Source organism: Palaemon carinicauda, chromosome 13 (assembly GCF_036898095.1).
Source record: "Palaemon carinicauda isolate YSFRI2023 chromosome 13, ASM3689809v2, whole genome shotgun sequence".
In the NCBI taxonomy this organism is placed as follows: Eukaryota; Metazoa; Arthropoda; class Malacostraca; order Decapoda; family Palaemonidae; genus Palaemon; species Palaemon carinicauda.
Window position 1 is genome coordinate 148,038,228 of NC_090737.1, and position 19,595 is coordinate 148,057,822.

At 35.6% G+C, this 19,595-nt stretch overlaps 1 protein-coding gene across 3 annotated transcripts in view; it reads right to left on the reverse strand.

Moving 5' to 3' along the window:
* LOC137652554 (ninjurin-1-like) overlaps window positions 1-19,178 on the reverse strand; it is an 83,418-nt gene extending 64,240 nt beyond the window's left edge. For all 3 annotated transcript variants that reach the window (XM_068386042.1, XM_068386044.1, XM_068386043.1), the window contains exon 1: window positions 18,574-19,178. In XM_068386042.1, coding sequence (XP_068242143.1) covers window positions 18,574-18,666 — 93 coding nt within the window. In that variant the 5' untranslated portion in view covers window positions 18,667-19,178. The remainder of the gene's footprint in view (window positions 1-18,573) is intronic.
* Between the last annotated feature and the right edge of the window lie 417 nt (window positions 19,179-19,595).

Consider the following 19,595-nt stretch of genomic DNA (forward strand, 5'->3'; position numbering starts at 1 on the left):
ATACAAAGTCTTTAGAATTAGACTTTAGTGAAAGATTGAAAAAAAGCACATCAGGCAATGGCTAGGTTAAGTAAAATTTGGAAATCAAATCGCCTGAAATTACATATAAAAATCAGACTATATATTATTTCAGTGAGATTGGTGTTACTCTATGGACATTGTCATGGTATGACAATGAAAAGATCTCCAATATGCTTAAGGAATTTTGAGAACAAAGCCCTCAGAAGGATATTGGGTGTTAAGTGGCAGGACAGGATTAGAAGTGAAACTATAAGAGAGATTACTCGAGTGCCATATGTGGATGAGATCATGGTAAGGGGTAGATGGAGATGGCTTGGCCATGCGCTTCGCACTCCCCAAGAGAGATTATTTCATCAAACGTTCAGCTGGGCTCCACAAGGCACTAAAAGAGTTGGAAGACCCAGACCAACATGGCTGAGGACGATGATGCGCGAAGTAGGAGATGATGAATGGAGAAGTATTGACTTAAAAGCTCAAGATAGAGACGACTGGCGAAATCTAATCGAGGCCCTTTGCGTTAATAGGTGTAAGAGGAGATGACAATTATGATGATATATATATATATATATATATATATATATATATATATATATATATATATTATGACTAGAAAATTACGTAAGTTCCCGAGCTCCCAAACTCAACTGTTTTATATTACATAATCTGATTCATAATAGAAAAACTCCAAGCTCTGAGAATAATACACAACTCCCAGACTATAATATATATGAACACTGAATATCTAAAAGGTCTTTTTACTTTATACGCAAAACAAAACTGGGTGATTACTTTACTTTTAACCAGAACTATTCTTAAATCAACCTATTATTTCGGTTCTTAGTAAGGGGATATGAGCAAAGTACTGGAATTAGCATTGCTGATCGAAATAATACACACTTTACAAGAATAGATATATTCTATAATAAATTAACAATTCAAAATTAACACCAAAATTAAATCACTTGAAATAGTAAATTCGGACTAGACCTTAGACTAAGACGAACTGACTCTTTAAAGAATTATACATTCACTTGTTTCCCTAGAAATTAATTTATAAAAATATTTTCTTTTGACAATTGTTGAAAAAGTTGACACTTAAACACTAGATAATAAATCAAATTCAAAATCACATATACCAACTGTTGCTCTATTGTCCTTAGGCTCACACATGGTTACCGAAGGTTTAAGTAAAATCAAATCTACTTCACTGTTTAATCTGATCTCACGGGGCAAGTTACTAAAATTTATACTATAAAATGTACTTAAATTAACAAACTTCACTTTTAATTAATCACTCAATAATATCACCAACGCTTGAACAACATTATACACGGTATACGTTGGAGAGAAATCATTATTCAGGTTTGAGAGGATACACTATGCACGTTTCAGAGGAAACACTAAGCTGGATAGATGCTGGAGAGGACTGTCGGACAATGGCTCTTCTCTGGGTTAGGCAGGATCTCTTCTGTCTCCTCTGCATTGCTATGTCCTTATATATTAATTTAATTCATTCTAGTAACTTCTTGTAAATGATTCTCATGGCATGAGGGCATGGCTCTAGCGGCGTAAGGTTGCCAACTTAGTAATTTGAAGAAGAGGTACTATCGTTGCATGGCGAGGCAACTCTCTCGGCTATCTCTGCCCACCTCCTCTCAAAACATTAAAAAATAAGAATAATTTTTAGTCGATAACCTTCGTGGAACATCCAAACACATGGAAACATGATGCAATCCCTAGGGTGTGTGTCATACAGCATACCTTTTAAAAAGTTACATAAGACTTCCTAACAAAACTACGTGAAATGAACATTTAATTCTTTAAAATAACGTAAATTTACATTTACAGAACTGAATGAAAATACAACTAAAGGAGTGATGAAAGTCTTATGTAATTCAAATACATTACTTAATCCTACCTGAGTGGCATTCACCTTACGAGCTGGCTATACATCTCTTAAATACACACGGCGTCAATGACCTTAGATGTCAGGATGCCAAAAAACCTCAAATCAATCAATCAATCTTAACTACACAAATAAAATGCATGTATAAAATATTCTACTCTCATGAAGACCAGCTTCGTAAGGATATATATATATATATATATATATATATATATATATATATATATATATATATATATATATATATATATATAGTCCTTCTATTCCCGTGTGTTTATGGTCATTCTATGCCCGTCCATATGCGAAAATTTTCTTGGTCGTCAATTCATCGTCTTCTCTTCCTTACCTGCTTCTATTGCATACTCTAAGAACCCTTTCTGTTATTCTTAATGTCTGTCTGTTATCTGTCACTGTCATTATAGGTCCTGCTCCTGTCCATTTGTTTTTCTTACATATCGTTAGGATTTACTTTAGTTTTCTCTCGTATACATGATGGTTTTTTCTGTTATTCCCATCATTATTCTTTCCATAGCTCAATGTGTTCTAACCAGCTTATGTTCTAAGGCCTCTAAGATTCTAATGATCCAAGTTTCTGATGCACAAGTTAGTAAGGACACTCTGAATAAATACTTCCCTCTTTAGAAAGTGGTATTTTACATTTTGTTTACTAAAACCTCTCCATCCCTTGTTTATCCTCCGTTTAATATCGGTGTTATGTCCTGGGAAAACAGTTACTGTCCGTCCTAAGTACGTAATATACAGTATATATATATATATATATATATATATATATATATATATATATATATATATATATATATATATATATACCCAGGGCACCGACCACCCATTGAGATACTACCGCTAGAAAGTTATGGGGTCCTTTGGGGTCCCTCTCTCTGGTTATGTCTAATTTTCCCTATGCCTACACATACGCCGAATAGTCTGTCCTATTCCTTACATATTTTTCTCTGTCCTCATACAAATTACCCCTAATGAGTCAATATGGATAATTATCAACACAACATCGTGTTCAAATAGAAATAAATTTCTACCTCATACTTGGAATCGAACGCTGGCCTCTCGTGGCATGGTTGGTTTCGACCTGGCCTTTCATTAGAAGGGGCTAGCGTTCGATCCCAAGTATGAGGTAGAAATTTATTTCTATTTGAACACGATGTTGTGTTGATATTTATCCATATTGACTCATTAGGGGTAATTTGAATGAATTACTACCAATTGTGTCATGTGGTGGGCCGGGATATCGGGTAAAACTCGCTGGTAAGAGACTGATGTCTCGCCAGGTAAATCCTCGGACAGCTGGGTAGCGTCAGGTTCCGATATCTTTTAATGGCCTCTCGTGGCATGGTTGGTTTCGACCTGGCCTTTCATTAGAAGGGGCTAGCGTTCGATCCCAAGTATGAGGTAGAAATTTATTTCTATTTGAACACGATGTTGTGTTGATATTTATCCATATTGACTCATTAGGGGTAATTTGAATGAATTACTACCAATTGTGTCACGTGGTGGGCCGGGATATCGGGTAAAACTCGCTGGTAAGAGACTGATGTCTCGCCATGTAAATCCTCGGACAGCTGGGTAGCGTCAGGTTCCGATATCTTTTAATGGCCTCTTGTGGCATGGTTGGTTTCGACCTGGCCTTTCATTAGAAGGGGCTAGCGTTCGATCCCAAGTATGAGGAAGAAATTTATTTCTATTTGAACACGATGTTGTGTTGATATTTATCCATATTGACTCATTAGGGGTAATTTGAATGAATTACTACCAATTGTGTCACGTGGTGGGCCGGGATATCGGGTAAAACTCGCTGGCAAGAGACTGATGTCTCGCCAGGTAAATCCTAGGACAGCTGGGTAGCGTCAAGTTCCGATATCTTTTAATGGCCTCTCGTGGCATGGTTGGTTTCGACCTGGCCTTTCATTAGAAGGGGCTAGCGTTCGATCCCAAGTATGAGGTAGAAATATATATATATATATATATATATATATATATATATATATATATATATATATATATATATATATATATAATACCATGGTCCCAATTCTGGAAACTAAAGGTATAATATTATATATATTACGGCTGGCAAGCTACATGACCCTCTTGAGTTCTAAACTCAACTGTTTGTTTTTACATTAAATCTTTTACCCTTGAAAATATTAATACTCTTGCTCTGAAAAGATTATGTAACTCCCAGACAGAAATACATAAAAACACTGAATATCCAAAGGTCTCTTAAGTACACTCAAAACTAAACAGGGTAATTATTATTTTGATCTATTCAAACAGCTACATATTTCGATTCATTAACAGGATACGAGCGAGTTAGAAATAAACACTGGTGCTTGAAATAATATACCCTTTACAAAAATAAATATATTCTATATTAATTACAACTCTTTGAAAAGAATTTAAAAAAAAAAAAAAGAAATCACTCAAAATATTAAGTCCAAACAAAACTTAAATTAAGAAAAAAATAATGTTTACACTAAAAACTATATAATCACTTAACTTGAAATTAAATCTCAATATAACCTTAGACTAAGACAAAAGAAATAATTACACTCTAATGCTTAAACTCTTCAAGAACTTACATAAAGTAACTGATAAACTTACTAACTTCACATATTTTACTTGCACATGTTCAGTCACAAAAATTTACACAATACCAACACTCACCACAACACATAAATTTAAAATCCCCTTTGACTTCTTTCGTATGATTTCAAAACATGATTTACTTTGGGGCACAAAAACACTTTGGAGAGGACACTCTAGAGGCCCTTGGAGAGAGAGAGGGAATTAACTTTGGCCCTCTCACCGGACGGCTGTTTCTCTTCAGCCCACGCATCCCTGGGGGTGCTTATACAGTATATGAATTAGCTACTTCTTGAATATTCTAATAGCCGGCTTCTAGCACCACCAGAGTTATCAACTAGATAAAAATTATGGGGGGGCGAACCTTGCTTTCAGGTAACTCTCAGACGTATACCAACGCACACTGAAACGACTCTCTCTCAGCTAGCTCTGCCCACCTTTGTCCTTGAAAAAAAAAAAAAAAGATAAAATCTAACACTAGGGTTTTCGAGAACCTTCCAAAACACGTGGCAAATATAAGAATTGCGTATTTTCTCACAAACATAATGCAATACCTCATAAAAATATAAAAAAACATTTACATAATCCCTCGTTCATATCTCGTATGGATCATATAACACTCTTAAATAGATTCCGTAAGCCCTCTTAACAAAATACAGAAAATAATAAGGTAATTCTTGAAAAAATAACGTAAATTTACACATACTAACTCGAACGAAGACGACAATGGAATTGACGACGATAGTCTTACGTAATTTACATAACAAACTGATACGTACATGAGAGGAACTTATCTTGAGAGCTGGCTATTCAACTCTTTTATGCACATATGAAAACATAAATAAAATTTACTCTACACTAGACCAGCTTGGTAAGATAGCTCCTCAAAAAATATTATGTTTTTCGGGCCAAATCCATAGATTCAACCCGAGATAAATAATCTGCAACCACATTATCTTTACCTGATATATGCTTTACATTAATACAACATGGTAGCAAACATAATGACCACCTAGTTAACCTTTTATTATTATTTTTCATCTTATTAATAAAATTTAAAGGATTATGATCCGAATACACCGTAATCTCATTCTGTGGTCGATTCACTTAGACCTCAATCTTGTTTATCGATGAGACTAGTGCTAGCAGTTCCTTTTCAACTGTCGAGTAGGCTCGCTGATGTTTCTTCAGCTTCGACAACATAAAACACACAGGGTGAAGAAATTGTTCCTTATTTTCTTGTAATAAGATGGTTCCAATCCCATTATCTGACGCATCCACTTGGATAAGGAATTTCTTGTTGAAATCTGGTCCTTGAAGAATTGGTTTCAAAGTTAATATGGCCTTCCTCAGATTTTTCCTTTTACCTGGTATCCCGATAATGCAGATCCGGTCGCTGCCCTTCTCAAAAATCCGTAATGGTTCTTGGAACTCGTTGGCGAGAAGGAATCTACTTTTCAACGAATAGACCAATACCTGACATCCTACTGCAACCTGTCTGTTCATATTCTTTGTACCAAACTTTTTCTTCATTCATCCTTGTCTCACTTTCACACAATCCAAGGAAAATTTCCATAACTCGATGATACTCTTCCTCAAATCCTTGACATTTTCTCCTTATGTTTCTTCTTGATCTTTCCCTTTTCCTGCCAACATTTTAATCGGTCCTTGTACATCTCGTCCAAATACTATTCCATTCAGTCTACCTCCCATGCTTTCTTGATAAGCATTACGTACCTCAAACAACATCAACGATAGTCCGATGTCCCATTCATTCCCCGTTTCGTTGCAGAACTTCGTTAACATACTTTTCAGAGTTTGATGAAACCTCTTCAATGCACCTTGGGTCCCCAGATGATAAGCAGATTATAGTTGTTGTTTCACATCCAACAGTTTTCTTACGTCCTTAATCAGTTTTGATATGAAATTTGCTCCTCGGTCACTTTGAACGATTTCTGGAATATCAAACTTAGTGAAAAGGTCTAGTAACTTCTCGGTAATTATATTGGTACTGATGTTCTTGAAGGGTATGGCTTTTGGGTCACTTGTTTCTGGACACATCAAGGTTAACATATATTCGTGACCTTTTTTTGTCCTTGGTAAAGGTCACACAATGTCGATCATTACCTTGCTGAAGGGTTCTCCTCGCACTTGTACCAAACATAAGGGTGCTTCCTTGAAGCACTCGTTAAGCTTTCCTGACATTTGACATACATGACATGCACAGGAAAACTGGCTCATGTTCTTATGCATGACAGGCCAGAAAAAGTATTCCATTATCCTCTCCATTGTCTTCCTTATTCCTATGTGTCCCGTCTCGTGCGATATGGCGATCATCTGTCTTCTCAACAGTGCAGGAATTAATATCTGACGATATATCGCTCATTCGGCATTCCCAGGGATATCGACGAGTCTATGCTTCCTCATAAGCAACCCATCCTTAACATAATAACAGGCCAGAGACTGCTGTGCTTCCTTCTTATCCACCACACGGTGCAATAACTCTGTTAACATTGCATCCTTCTGTTGCAATCCTATCAGCCTTTTTTTACTCACTTGTCCTACTTCTAACGCTGAGTTTTCTATTTCATCCAGGTCCATTTCCACTTTGTTCTCTTGTCCACTCATCTGTTGTTCCTCTTTGCACGGGCTTCCTCGGGAGTTCTCGTCTTGCGTACCATCAAGGGAATCCTCTCCTTCAGAAAACAAATCCTTCAAGTTCATCGCTCCTTCGATTTCTTTTTCTTCTTTTTCAGCCACTTTCTTCGTCATACTCATAATCATCACAAAACTAGGAAACAGATACGGGTAGTCCTTCTCGAGTTCAGTCGTAGGACCATACTTCAATGGTTTCTCCGTTGCAATGAAACAAAGCACACACAGCGCTCCACCAACCTCATTACCCAGCAGGACGTCTAATCTTTCGACAACCAATGAATCCTTTACCGCAAAATCAAAATTACCTGTCACCAACTCGCATGGCAGTTCCAAACGGCAAATAAGGGTAACCTCTCCACCTCCCATTCCCTTCAAAATAACCAAGTCTCCTGTCAGAGACTGTTCCACCAACAGGTGTATTCCTCGTCTCACCACACTATGCTTACAACCTGTGTCGCGCAATATCTTGACCGGGATTTGCTCACTCCTGTCTATTGCTGCTAACATACCTTCATAAATATATGGTATAAAGGTATCCACGCTGTTCATTGTATAAACGTTGGCTGGTTTATTTCCCTCTTCGACCTTTCCTGATTGTTTCTACATCTTCGCATTCTGTGACGTTGAATTATCCTTAGTCACTTGGGTAACTGCTTTCTGTTGGTTCGACCAACATGCCTTACTAATATGGCCTCTATTGCCACACTTAAAGCAGACAGTATTAACCTTTCATAGGTCTTTCAGGATACTTGAAGGAGGACGATTCGACGATTGTTGCTGTGGTACTATCACATTCTGCTTAGGAACAGTACCAGTGCTACTTCCGTTGTAACTGTTGAACTTGTTCATGTAGTTATTACTGAACTGGTTTTCATGGTTTGGTGAATACTTGACACTTGGTCGGAGCAATGGTTGAAACTTCATGTCCGAGGAGGGTTTATGACTGATAATATTATAATATTCACTCAGCGAAGTGGCTTTATCAAGTTTCTTCACCTCTTTCTCTCTCTCCAGTACATTTGAATATGTTCAGGAAATCCTTGTAGATATTGTTCCAGTACTATCAATTCCTCTAAAGCAGCCATCTCTCTTACGTTAGCCTTTGTCCATCTTTTAAAACATCGTCGTATCTTATAAGCGTAATCCAGGTAAGGCATTTCCCCGTCCTTCCCCAAACTTCAGAAATTCTCCTCACAATATTAAGGGGTCATCTGGTACACCTGCAGCACACTCCTTTTTACTTCTTGATACTCCTTTCTCTGGTCCTGAGATAAGGATAAATAAGCACTGTGGCCTTTCCCATTACGTATGCTCTGCATTAATACAGGCCATTTGCCTTCTGGCCATTCCATCATCGACGCGACCATTTCAAAATGATCAAAGAACTTGTCAGGAGCTTCATCTCCGAATTTTGGGATCAACACCTGTGCATTTGCCACATCGAATATCTGAGTGGCCAACCTTGCACGAGCATTCAATAGTTCCAATTCCTTCATATGTCGTGCTGCTTCTCTGTCTTCTTCCCGTTCTGTCATCATCTTCAACCTAATTAAATTTTCCTCCTCTGCAATTCGTCGAATCTCAGCTTAAACATCCCTTTCTGCTTTCATGCCCTCAGTTTGTGGGTTAACTGGTTCTTGCTTTGCTACAAATTCTTCTTTAGCCTCCTACAACAGTTCACGCTGTTACAATATCTTCTTCGACAATTTCCCCGAGTTTATCAACACTTCTAAAGCTAGACACTTGATTTGGGCTTTAATCATGCCATTCGTTGCATGGCCACCACATGCCATTAAAATAGAGAGCCACTGAGCTTTAGTTACATAAGTTTCTGACAATTCCTGAACATTTGGGTTATTCAAGAGCTCTTGGATATTATTAAACTGTGTCATCTTGTACTTTACAATATTTAGTACCTCTCCAAAAATATATTCTAACAATACACAAAGTTCTATGAATACTTGTCAGGAGCTTCATCTCCGAATTTTGGGATCAACACCTGTGCATTTGCCACATCGAATATCTGAGTGGCCAACCTTGCACGAGCATTCAATAGTTCCAATTCCTTCATATGTCGTGCTGCTTCTCTGTCTTCTTCCCGTTCTGTCATCATCTTCAACTTAATTAAATTTTCCTCCTCTGCAATTCGTCGAATCTCAGCTTAAACATCCCTTTCTGCTTTCATGCCCTCAGTTTGTGGGTTAACTGGTTCTTGCTTTGCTACAAATTCTTCTTTAGCCTCCTACAACAGTTCACGCTGTTACAATATCTTCTTCGACAATTTCCCCGAGTTTATCAACACTTCTAAAGCTAGACACTTGATTTGGGCTTTAATCATGCCATTCGTTGCATGGCCACAACATGCCATTAAAATAGAGAGCCACTGAGCTTTAGTTACATAAGTTTCTGACAATTCCTGAACATTTGGGTTATTCAAGAGCTCTTGGATATTATTAAACTGTGTCATCTTGTACTTTACAATATTTAGTACCTCTCCAAAAATATATTCTAACAATACACAAAGTTCTATGAATACTGTACTGTTCAAACCTTTAATCAAAACACTGCCCTGTTATCCCTAATATTTAAAACAGACTCGTTCGATCCTAAGGGTCTGGGCACCAAAAATATATATATATTACTATGGTCCTAGGTCTGGGAACCAAAAATATAATATTACATATATTACGGCTGGAAAGCTACACAACCCTCTTGAGTTCCAAACTCACCTGTTTGTTTTTACATTAAATCCGTTACACTTGAAAATATTAATAACCGTGTTCTGAGACGATTATATAACTCCCAGACAGTAATATATAAAAAAAACTGAATATCCAAAGGACACTTAAGTACACTCAAAACAAAATTGGGTAATTATTATTACAATCTATTCAAACCACTTCTTACTTCGATTCATTAACAGGATACGAGCGAGTATGAAATAAACACTGGTGATTGAAATAATACACTCTTTACAAAAATAAATGTATTCTTTATGAATTGCAACACTTTGAAAAGAATTTACATAAAAAATTAAATCACTCGAAACATTTAGTCCGGACAAAACTTATAATAAGACAAAAAGAATGTTTATACTCTAAAAATTATATAATCACTTGACTTGAAATTAAATCTCAATTAAACCTTAGACTAAGACAAACGAAATAATTACACTATAATGCTTGAACTCTTAAAGAACTTACATAAAGTAACTGATAAACTTACTAACTTCATGTATTTTACTTGCACATGGCCAGTTAAAAATAAATTTACACAATAACAACTCTCAACACAACACAATAAATTTAAAATCCCCTTTGACATCTTTCATATCGTTTCAAAACACGATTTACTTTAGGGCACAAAATCCCTTTGGAGAGAACACACTAGAGGCTACTTCTCGAATATTCTAATAGATTATTCTCGTGGCTTGGTGGCCGGCCTCAAGCGCCACCAGTTATCAACTAGATAAAAATTTAGTGGGGTAAATCTTGCTTTCAGGCAACTCTCGGACGCATACCAATGCACAAGGAAATGACTCTCTCTCTCTCAGCTAGCTCTGCCCACCTTTGTCCTCGAAATAAAAAAAAAAGATAAATTCTAACCCTAGGGTTTTCAAAAACCTTCCAAAACACATGGCAAATATAAGAATTGAGTATTTTCTCACAAACATGGTGCAATACCTCATACAAATATAAAAAAAACATTTACATAAGCCCTTGTTAACATTTTGTATGGATCATATAACACTCTTGATGAGATTACTTAAGACTTCGTAACAAAATCCGTGAAATGATAAGTTAATTCTTGAAAAAATTACTTAAATTCACATATACCGACTTGAATGAACAATATAATGAAATTAACAACGAAAGACTTAAGTAATTTACATAATAAACTTATACCTACATGAGAGGAACTCAACTTAAGAGCTGGCTATTCACCTCTTCAATGTACATATGAAAACATAAATAAAATCCCTGATTAACTTATTCATTCTACACCAGATCACCTTCGTAAGAATATATATATATATATATATATATATATATATATATATATATATATATATATATATATATATATATATATATATATATATATATACAGTATATATATACATAGATATATATATATATATATATATATATATATATATATATATACATACAGTATATATATATATATATATATATATATATATATATATATATATATATATATATATATATATATATATATATATATATATATATATATCCATATATATATCTATCTATCTATGTATATATATGTATATATATATATATATATATATATATATATATATATATATATATATATATATATGTTTGTGTAATAATTATTGTGCGTTTTTGGAACAACCGATTTCAACTAATGGTAGGATGGTTTTTGACTGCTTGAATGATTAAGAGTACGAGGGTTGTTAATAATAATTTTAAAAGATATTCTCTCTCGACTGAAAAGCGAACAGTGGTTAACTGAAATCCTTTGGGAGGGGGGGGGGGGGGGGGGGCGTGAAAGGCAATGGTTATAAAGGACCTTTTGGGTAATGTAGACATAATAACATCAATAAGAAAAGTAGAACGACGTGATTATCTGCAGGAATCACGCTTTGACGTCACTTCCGTGGGATGTCCTTGGACCCCAAAAGTGCTTCATGGCCAACATGGCTGAGGCCCCATTAACGCTGCACTCTGTCCGTACATGAGCACCTACTGTAGTGTAGTGTTCCACTGGTTTCCCATGACTGACAATCGACAAGTCACATCAACAATTATGGACACGGTGATGTTTTGGCCTTAACGTCATTTTACGTCGGGCTTTGTATTCGCTGTTCATTTCATATCCAATATATTTTTATACGTATCCCAATTCATACAGTCAAATATTTTTCAATTTTAAAAACGTGGACTCCGACGCCGGATTAAGTAGGAGAAATGAGAAAAATCGGAAAAAGAATTTATTACTTTCTATTGTTATAAAAAATTAAACCTTAATGAAAACAGCAAAGGTAAAGCAATCCTTAGCAGTAGGCCTACTTTTCACAGAAAAAAATCTCTTCTGGTTAGACTTATGTAATTTTGTTACGGTCCATTTTACAGCCGTTGCGTTACTTAAGGCTATTTTCCTTGAATCCTGCCGATAAGTAGCAAAACATCATTTTCGTACTTACGACGTTCGATCATGACAAGAATGATTCAAAAGGTTATTGCGTCCTTGGAGAGGTACAGTTTATTCAGCCCTCTACTCCGATTTATTCTGTCTATACTATCAACTTTCCTGTTAAATGAATACGGAGAGGCAAGTATATTCACAAGTAAAAAGAGTATTTTGATACAAATTGCAGGCGTTAATATGCAGGTGTTATGTTTACACGTATTATCTTATTCTTTTCGATAAGAGAAGCTCGGGGAAACATAAGGAGGAGCGATGAAAGTCTTTTGGAAAAAAAGAGGGAAGAAGTAGGATAGGAGGAAAAGGGAAGAGAAATGTGTATGCAGCCCAACAAAAGGTGAAAACTCCTTGAGCAAGAAGTGAATCCCTCGCGACCAACGGTTATCGAATATATATTAATGATAAATAACAAAGTTCATTCAAGGATAACAAGCTCCGGATAACGGCGTTGCTCCCCTTAAATGAGAACAGATCTCCCAGTGCTTCCCTCCCCCCTCCCCCCTAATTGGCGTCAGAAGATATCTTGATTAAGATCATACCAGGAAGGCGTTGAAATAAATGTTCTCTTAGTTAAATGAATTAAGTGCTGAGTTCTATCCAAACAGTATCCTTGCAGACTTTCTGTAGTGCTCGAAATGATTCCGAGGCTGCTTTGTAAAGCCAGACATTTAGAATGAACAGTGCAACTAACGACTGCAGAGAATTGTTAGATTTTGAGGCCATTCACACAATGAAACAATTGCGCCACACAATAGTCCCGTAATCATCATGCATGACGTAACATTTCCCTTGAGTGTGTCTGAGTGGTTATACACACACACACACACACACACACACACACACATATATATATATATATATATATATATATATATATATATATATATATATATATATATATATATATATATACACACACATATATATATATATATATATATATATATATATATATATATATATATATATATATATATATATATATATGTGTGTGTGTGTGTGTGTGTGTGTGTATATAATCACTCAGACACACTCATATATATATATATATATATATATATATATATATATATATATATATATATATATATATATATATATGTGTGTGTGTGTGTGTGTGTGTGTATAACCACTCAGACACACTCAAGGGAAAATTTTATTGCTGGATTAACAGTTGTTTCTTTTTGTTGTGAAAGCGATAGAGAGCAAATTGGATGATTAACAGGTAAACCTTTGGCGAGCATCGCTCACCGCCCCGATAGTCGATTTTCATGTACAGTACGATCGACGCAATATCTTTAGAATAGTCAAAAAGTGTATGAGGATATATGGCTTTAAATGATATGTAAATATGACGTATGAGGATAGAAGGCTGACATATTAACTCCGTTCCCGTTTCCAGCCTCCCTCCATTACTAGAGGGCTCACTGGGAACCCCAATATTCAGTCGAATAGGCGCCACAGCTTGCATCAAAATATCAACAGAAATGTAATGACGCTTCCTTACGCTATGGAATACTCAAGAGGACTAATCTCTCTCTCTCTCTCTCTCTCTCTCTCTCTCTCTCTCTCTCTCTCTCTCTCTCTCTCTCTCTCTCTCACATCAATTAGTCTTACAATTTATTGGATATATTCAACCTTTTGCTTAAATAAACACAAATCTTCAAGATGATTACCGAAAAAATTTCGATCTCTACAATCTCAAATAAATAAAAATTCTTAAGTGTGGTATATGCGTCTTTGATTTTTATCAGGGATAAATAACTACTGACTCTAGTGTGCCCAAACTCCCTAAAATACTGAGGGAAAGTTACGAGAGATAACTGATAACTGTTTCATAAACCACATGGGAATTAATGCGTTCGTTGTATCTGAAGACGATTATCGCGTAATGTAGTATTTCATCAATAATCTTAACGTGATCTGCAACATAGATGAGGAAAAGTTACAAACTACCCTCGCCCTGCTCCATTTTCCTTTTTATTTCGCATTACTTTTATATTCTACTTCTATTCATAATCTGTATTCTTGTATTACGTTTAAAACACATTTTTCCCGTTTACCGAGTTTTCACACAATCACAAACATGTTTTAGACACCGGATGTTACGCTCCAGGATTCATTTTGCCTATTCCCAAAAAACATCTGTAAGTTGAGGAACACGACAGTCTAATGTGTTGTCTTTGGAATGCTGTGGCATTTTGAAGTTGGGGGATGGATTCAGAATAATGTTAATTCACTGATTTACGCATAAACCTACGTATTAACGGGGCTATGTCTGACAAGTGGGTGAATAGCTGCTGGCCTTCGGACAGGGAAAAAGTTGCGTGGAAACAAGGTCACCGTTGCCAAATCCGTGACTGAAGCTCCAGCCCTGTTCGGGTGCTCCAAAAGGGTTGTTCTGAGACCGAGCCTGTAAATGTCTGTTTCCTTCATCAAGATCAGGTTGTTTTCGCGTATTTCTTAAAATGACATTATTCAATATTGTATACTCTCCAAGACGCTGTTGACAATGAACACAAAACGGCTTTCAAAATATATATACTGTATGCGACTGAACCATATTTTCATTTAATTCTTTAAAATTTCGATTTTAGTAGTAAATCAACGAAAAATTAATCTTCCCTCTTTTCTTGATTATTTCAGCATAAATGTTTGGTAATTTAATCTAGCTGGTATACTTCTGTTTTTAGTAGCTATGTATCGAGTTATTTGGTTCAGTCTTTGCTATATTCGAGAATATTCTCTCTCTCTCTCTCTCTCTCTCTCTCTCTCTCTCTCTCTCTCTCTCTCTCTCTCTCTCTCTCTCTCTCTCTCTCTTAGTTCCGAGCAAGTCTCACTCGGATCCTTTGGCCGAATCGTTTCATTCGAGAGAGCCATTCCCATATGCCTACTCCTGTTTAAAATAACTTTGTCGAATATCTCTCTTCCTTTTTAAGTAACTCTTATTGTGCTTATTTTGACAAATCTTTCTTATTGAGAGAATATGCCCCATCTCTCTTCCAGTTTTTAAAAGCCCTAATTCAGGTCATGTGTCCTAATCTTTTTTTATTTGGGGGAAAGTTCCTCATTTCTCTTCCGCTTTTAGTAAATCTTATTTGTGTCCTATGGCTAAATATTTTCACTCGAATCTTTTTTCCCTATCCCTGTCTGGTTTCAATATCTCTATTTCTGGTAATTTTGGGCGAACCTTTCTCATGTCAGAAAAAGGTTCCCACTCCTTTTTTAGTTCTAGTGAACTTTATTTTGATCATCTGGTCGAATATTTCTAATTTGAATGAAAACTCTCCACAATGTTCTTCCCGTTGTTACTTCTACATTCTTTCAATTTGAAAATAATAATAATAATAATAATAATAATAATAATAATAATAATAATAATAATAACCATTTAGCTATTACATAATTGGCAGCCATTTTCAGATTTAAAGAATGATTAAATTTAAAAGAGACAATTCAGGAATCTTTCCAATTCTGTTTTATCCTCACTTGCAGACCTTTCTTCCTTCAACCTCTTCTTTTGTGGCAGCGGCAGGCCATATTTACCTCTCGCTGCAACTACCATTTGTAATTCAACTATAATGATATAATATTACATATATAGTCATGTATTCACCTTCTTGAGATCCCTTCCAGTCACTTTTATACCAACTCTGAATGAGCTCATAAATTATTTTAATCTTATCACTATTTTCCCTTGCCTAAGCATAATCGTGGCCAGTTTTCTTTTGATATCAAACGTTTTTAATAATCAAATATTTAAACAGAATTATAAACACTGCCAACATATATCTCATGGAATTATTCTACAAACAGATGTATAAAGTCTAACAGTTTTTTCTCCATAAATACCACAGGCGCATTAAATCTTTCTACGTTGTCTTTTGTAGCTCTCACTTTGCTTAAAACTATTTTACGAAATGTTTTTGGTCTTCACGTTGATAAACACTCTACTCCCTCCAACCGCAAGGGCCGAGCCATAATTCCGAAATCGCGAACCCTTACTTTCCCTCCTAAAAATTCCGCCAATCCAAGTCTCTTCCCAAAAATTCATCTTCGAATATATTTTGGGTCCATATCACAACAATGCCTAGATTTGTTCTACTTTAGAGAATGACTATCATCGAGATGTAATCCTCCTAACTCAGGTATTTAAGAATTTTTGTTTGTAAAGTGTTTGCTTAACCTCTATTTTTTAGGTAGTAGGTTGGCTAGGGCACCAACCACCCGTTGAGATACTACCGGTAGAGGGTTATTGGGTCCTTTGACTGGTTACGGTTCATTTTCCCTTTGCCTACACAGACACCGAATAGTCTGGCCTATTATTTACACATTCTCCTGTCTTCATACACTTGACTTGACAACACTGAGATTACCAAACAATTCTTCTCTCAAGGTGTTAACTACTGCCCTGTAATTGTTCAGCGGCTACTTTCCTTTTGGTAAAGGTAGAAGAGACTCTTTAGCGATGGTAAGCAGCTCTTCTAGGAAAAGGATACTCCAAAATTAAACCATTGTTCTCTAGTCTTGGGTGGTGCCTTAGCCTCTGTACCATGGTCTTCCACTGTCTTGGGTTAGAGCTCTCTTGCTCGAGGGTACACTCGGGCACAATATTCTATCTTATTTCTCTTCCTCTTATTTTGTTAGTTTTCATAGTTTATATACTAAATATTCATTTTAGTGTTCTTACTATTCTTAAAATATTTTATCTTAATTGTTTATTACTTCTATTATTTCCTTATTTCCTTTCCTCACTGGGCTATTTTCCCTGTTGAAGCCACTGGGATTATAGCATCATGCTTTTCCAACTAGGTTGTAGCTTAGAAAGTAGTAGTAGTAGTAATAATAATAATAATAATAATAATAATAATAATAATAATAATAATAATCTCTATTACCCCCCAAAAAAGAGATATATTTCCTTTTAGAAGGTTATTCCAGGTAATTTTCTATATCATTTGATATCTGAAAGCGCATACATAACAATTGATCCTTGCGTACAAGAACAAAGGTTTCTAAGAAGAGATTGATCAAAGTTAAGGAGTGTTTAGATTGATTAAGGCCAGCATTTTGACAACCTTTAATTTCTATAATTAGCAATTACACCATTCATAGAACTATCACAGTATGTAGGTTGTATGATGAATTTCTCTCACAAAAAAAAAATTGATTCCGCTTATAAATGCTAATAAGAAACGTCTTGGCTTTCTGTGATTTGCTCATGCTTACGATATGTTTAATTGTTTTTAATCTCATGTAAATGAGTCAGTGAACAAAGTCCCATTTATGTCGGAATGACACTCAGTATTATATATCTACTTTGTAAAGATTATTCTAACATGCTGCGACAAGCAAGATTTTCGAGGGTAATCCTAATTATTTATGTTCGTGACCAATAAATCCATAAAATGTCATGAAGTTTCATGATTGTCCCATATCACCAAGCAATATAATCTGGTCTTTTTAATGTCATTAATTTATATGTATTTTTATCTATTTTCATGATATACTTGATTAATATTTTTTTCCTTTATTATAATATCTTAGTGTTTTTGTGCTTGAAGTAATGATCCAAGTCTAATCTCTCTTGATTAAAATCGGGTTGCAGGAAAAAGCGAAAGAGAAAGTGAGAGAAGGCACTCGCTCACGACACTTGCTCTTTAATAAACTCATCACTCTGTTTTTGGCGTTGATGAGTGTGTGTGCTTATGTGTGTGTGCGCGTGCGTGGGCAACAGTGCCATTAGAGAATGAGAGGCAATGCTCTCTTACTAGAATAATTTACACGTGTTTCCATTAGCAATGTTTCAATCTATTTTCTAATGTGTCAAACGGATTTATAACCTATTCAGTTATTAAATATATTTTAAGAATCGACAAAGTTCATTATTATTTCCTAGTTTGGACTTTGTAACAACTTCATTAATATAATTTTGAGGAAAATGTTGATCCATTCGGACCAATTCAGATGTTTCTAAACCCCTAAACAGAAACGTGAAGTCTTGGGAGAGATAAGTCTCTCCATTAAATAGAAAGCGCTAAAAAAGGGTGGTGATATTACACAGGTTTTTAACTTGAAGCAATGGCAATATTTGAAAAAAAAATATTTAGAAATACAGTATTGACAGAAACAAAACTTACATTTAATCTGAGAAATCTGTTTCAACTCACCCCTACTGTCATAACTTGAGGCTCATTCATATTTCCGTTGATATAGTCACCGTTGTTAGTCTTGGATGGTTGAATGGCGAACTGACCATACATCGACTTCTCAACTTACTCACAGAGCTCAGTGGACTGATTGATAGTTGCGAGTACAACACGATATAATTAGTCTTTCTTTCTTTCTCTCTCTCTCTCTCTCCCCTTGTTCGCCTGACTGATGTAGTGTTCACGTCGTCGGTGCGCATCGACTTTCCTTCTCCCCTTGGTAACTTGTAGCTTTCAACTTACTACTGTCCCTTCCGTGGTTTGTTTCATCATCGATTTAATACGAACTATATATAAGTCCACAGTATCCAGGTGCTAACACAGGTGTCTTGTACACAATAAACTCATTCCACATTTATGTGAACATTTCTTCAAATGTTTTAAATGTCTCCCGTTCTGAATTGTTTCAAATTTGTGTTTCTGGCTTAAGAAGGAAATGAAAGTGATGCGCTTTAAGAAAAAAAAATACTATGTTGAAAAACAAAAGCAAAAATAAGCGAAAAGGGAAATTTCCGGACGGCACAAGCGTACCGCGTGAGAGTGTATCAAGTAATGCCTGTGGCTGAGTGAAGGTAAAATTGAGCGCACTAGTGCACAGGTGCGATGGAATAGACAGCGAAGAGCTATGAAGGGACACCGAGACGGTTGGTCTCCCCGTCTGTTGCAGTGTTTCGCTGTTTTAAATTTTGCTAAAGTTATGTATAATACAATTTGAAAGAGGAAAACAACTTGTATTATCTCTTATGACTTGGACTTTATCTTAGGTCAGCCAATTTTGACATGTTTTTTTAAATAGATTAAAATTTTCACTATTTTCTACTCCTAGCCAACCTATTACATCGCAAGGGAAACACAAACTGAACAGTCTACTGGAAAATTTTTAATATCTTGAATACAATTGGAAATTTTTTCTCAATACTAAATCAGAAGTTGGCTTTTAGAAAGTTATTTTTTCTCTTGAAATAATATATAAAAAAAAAGAA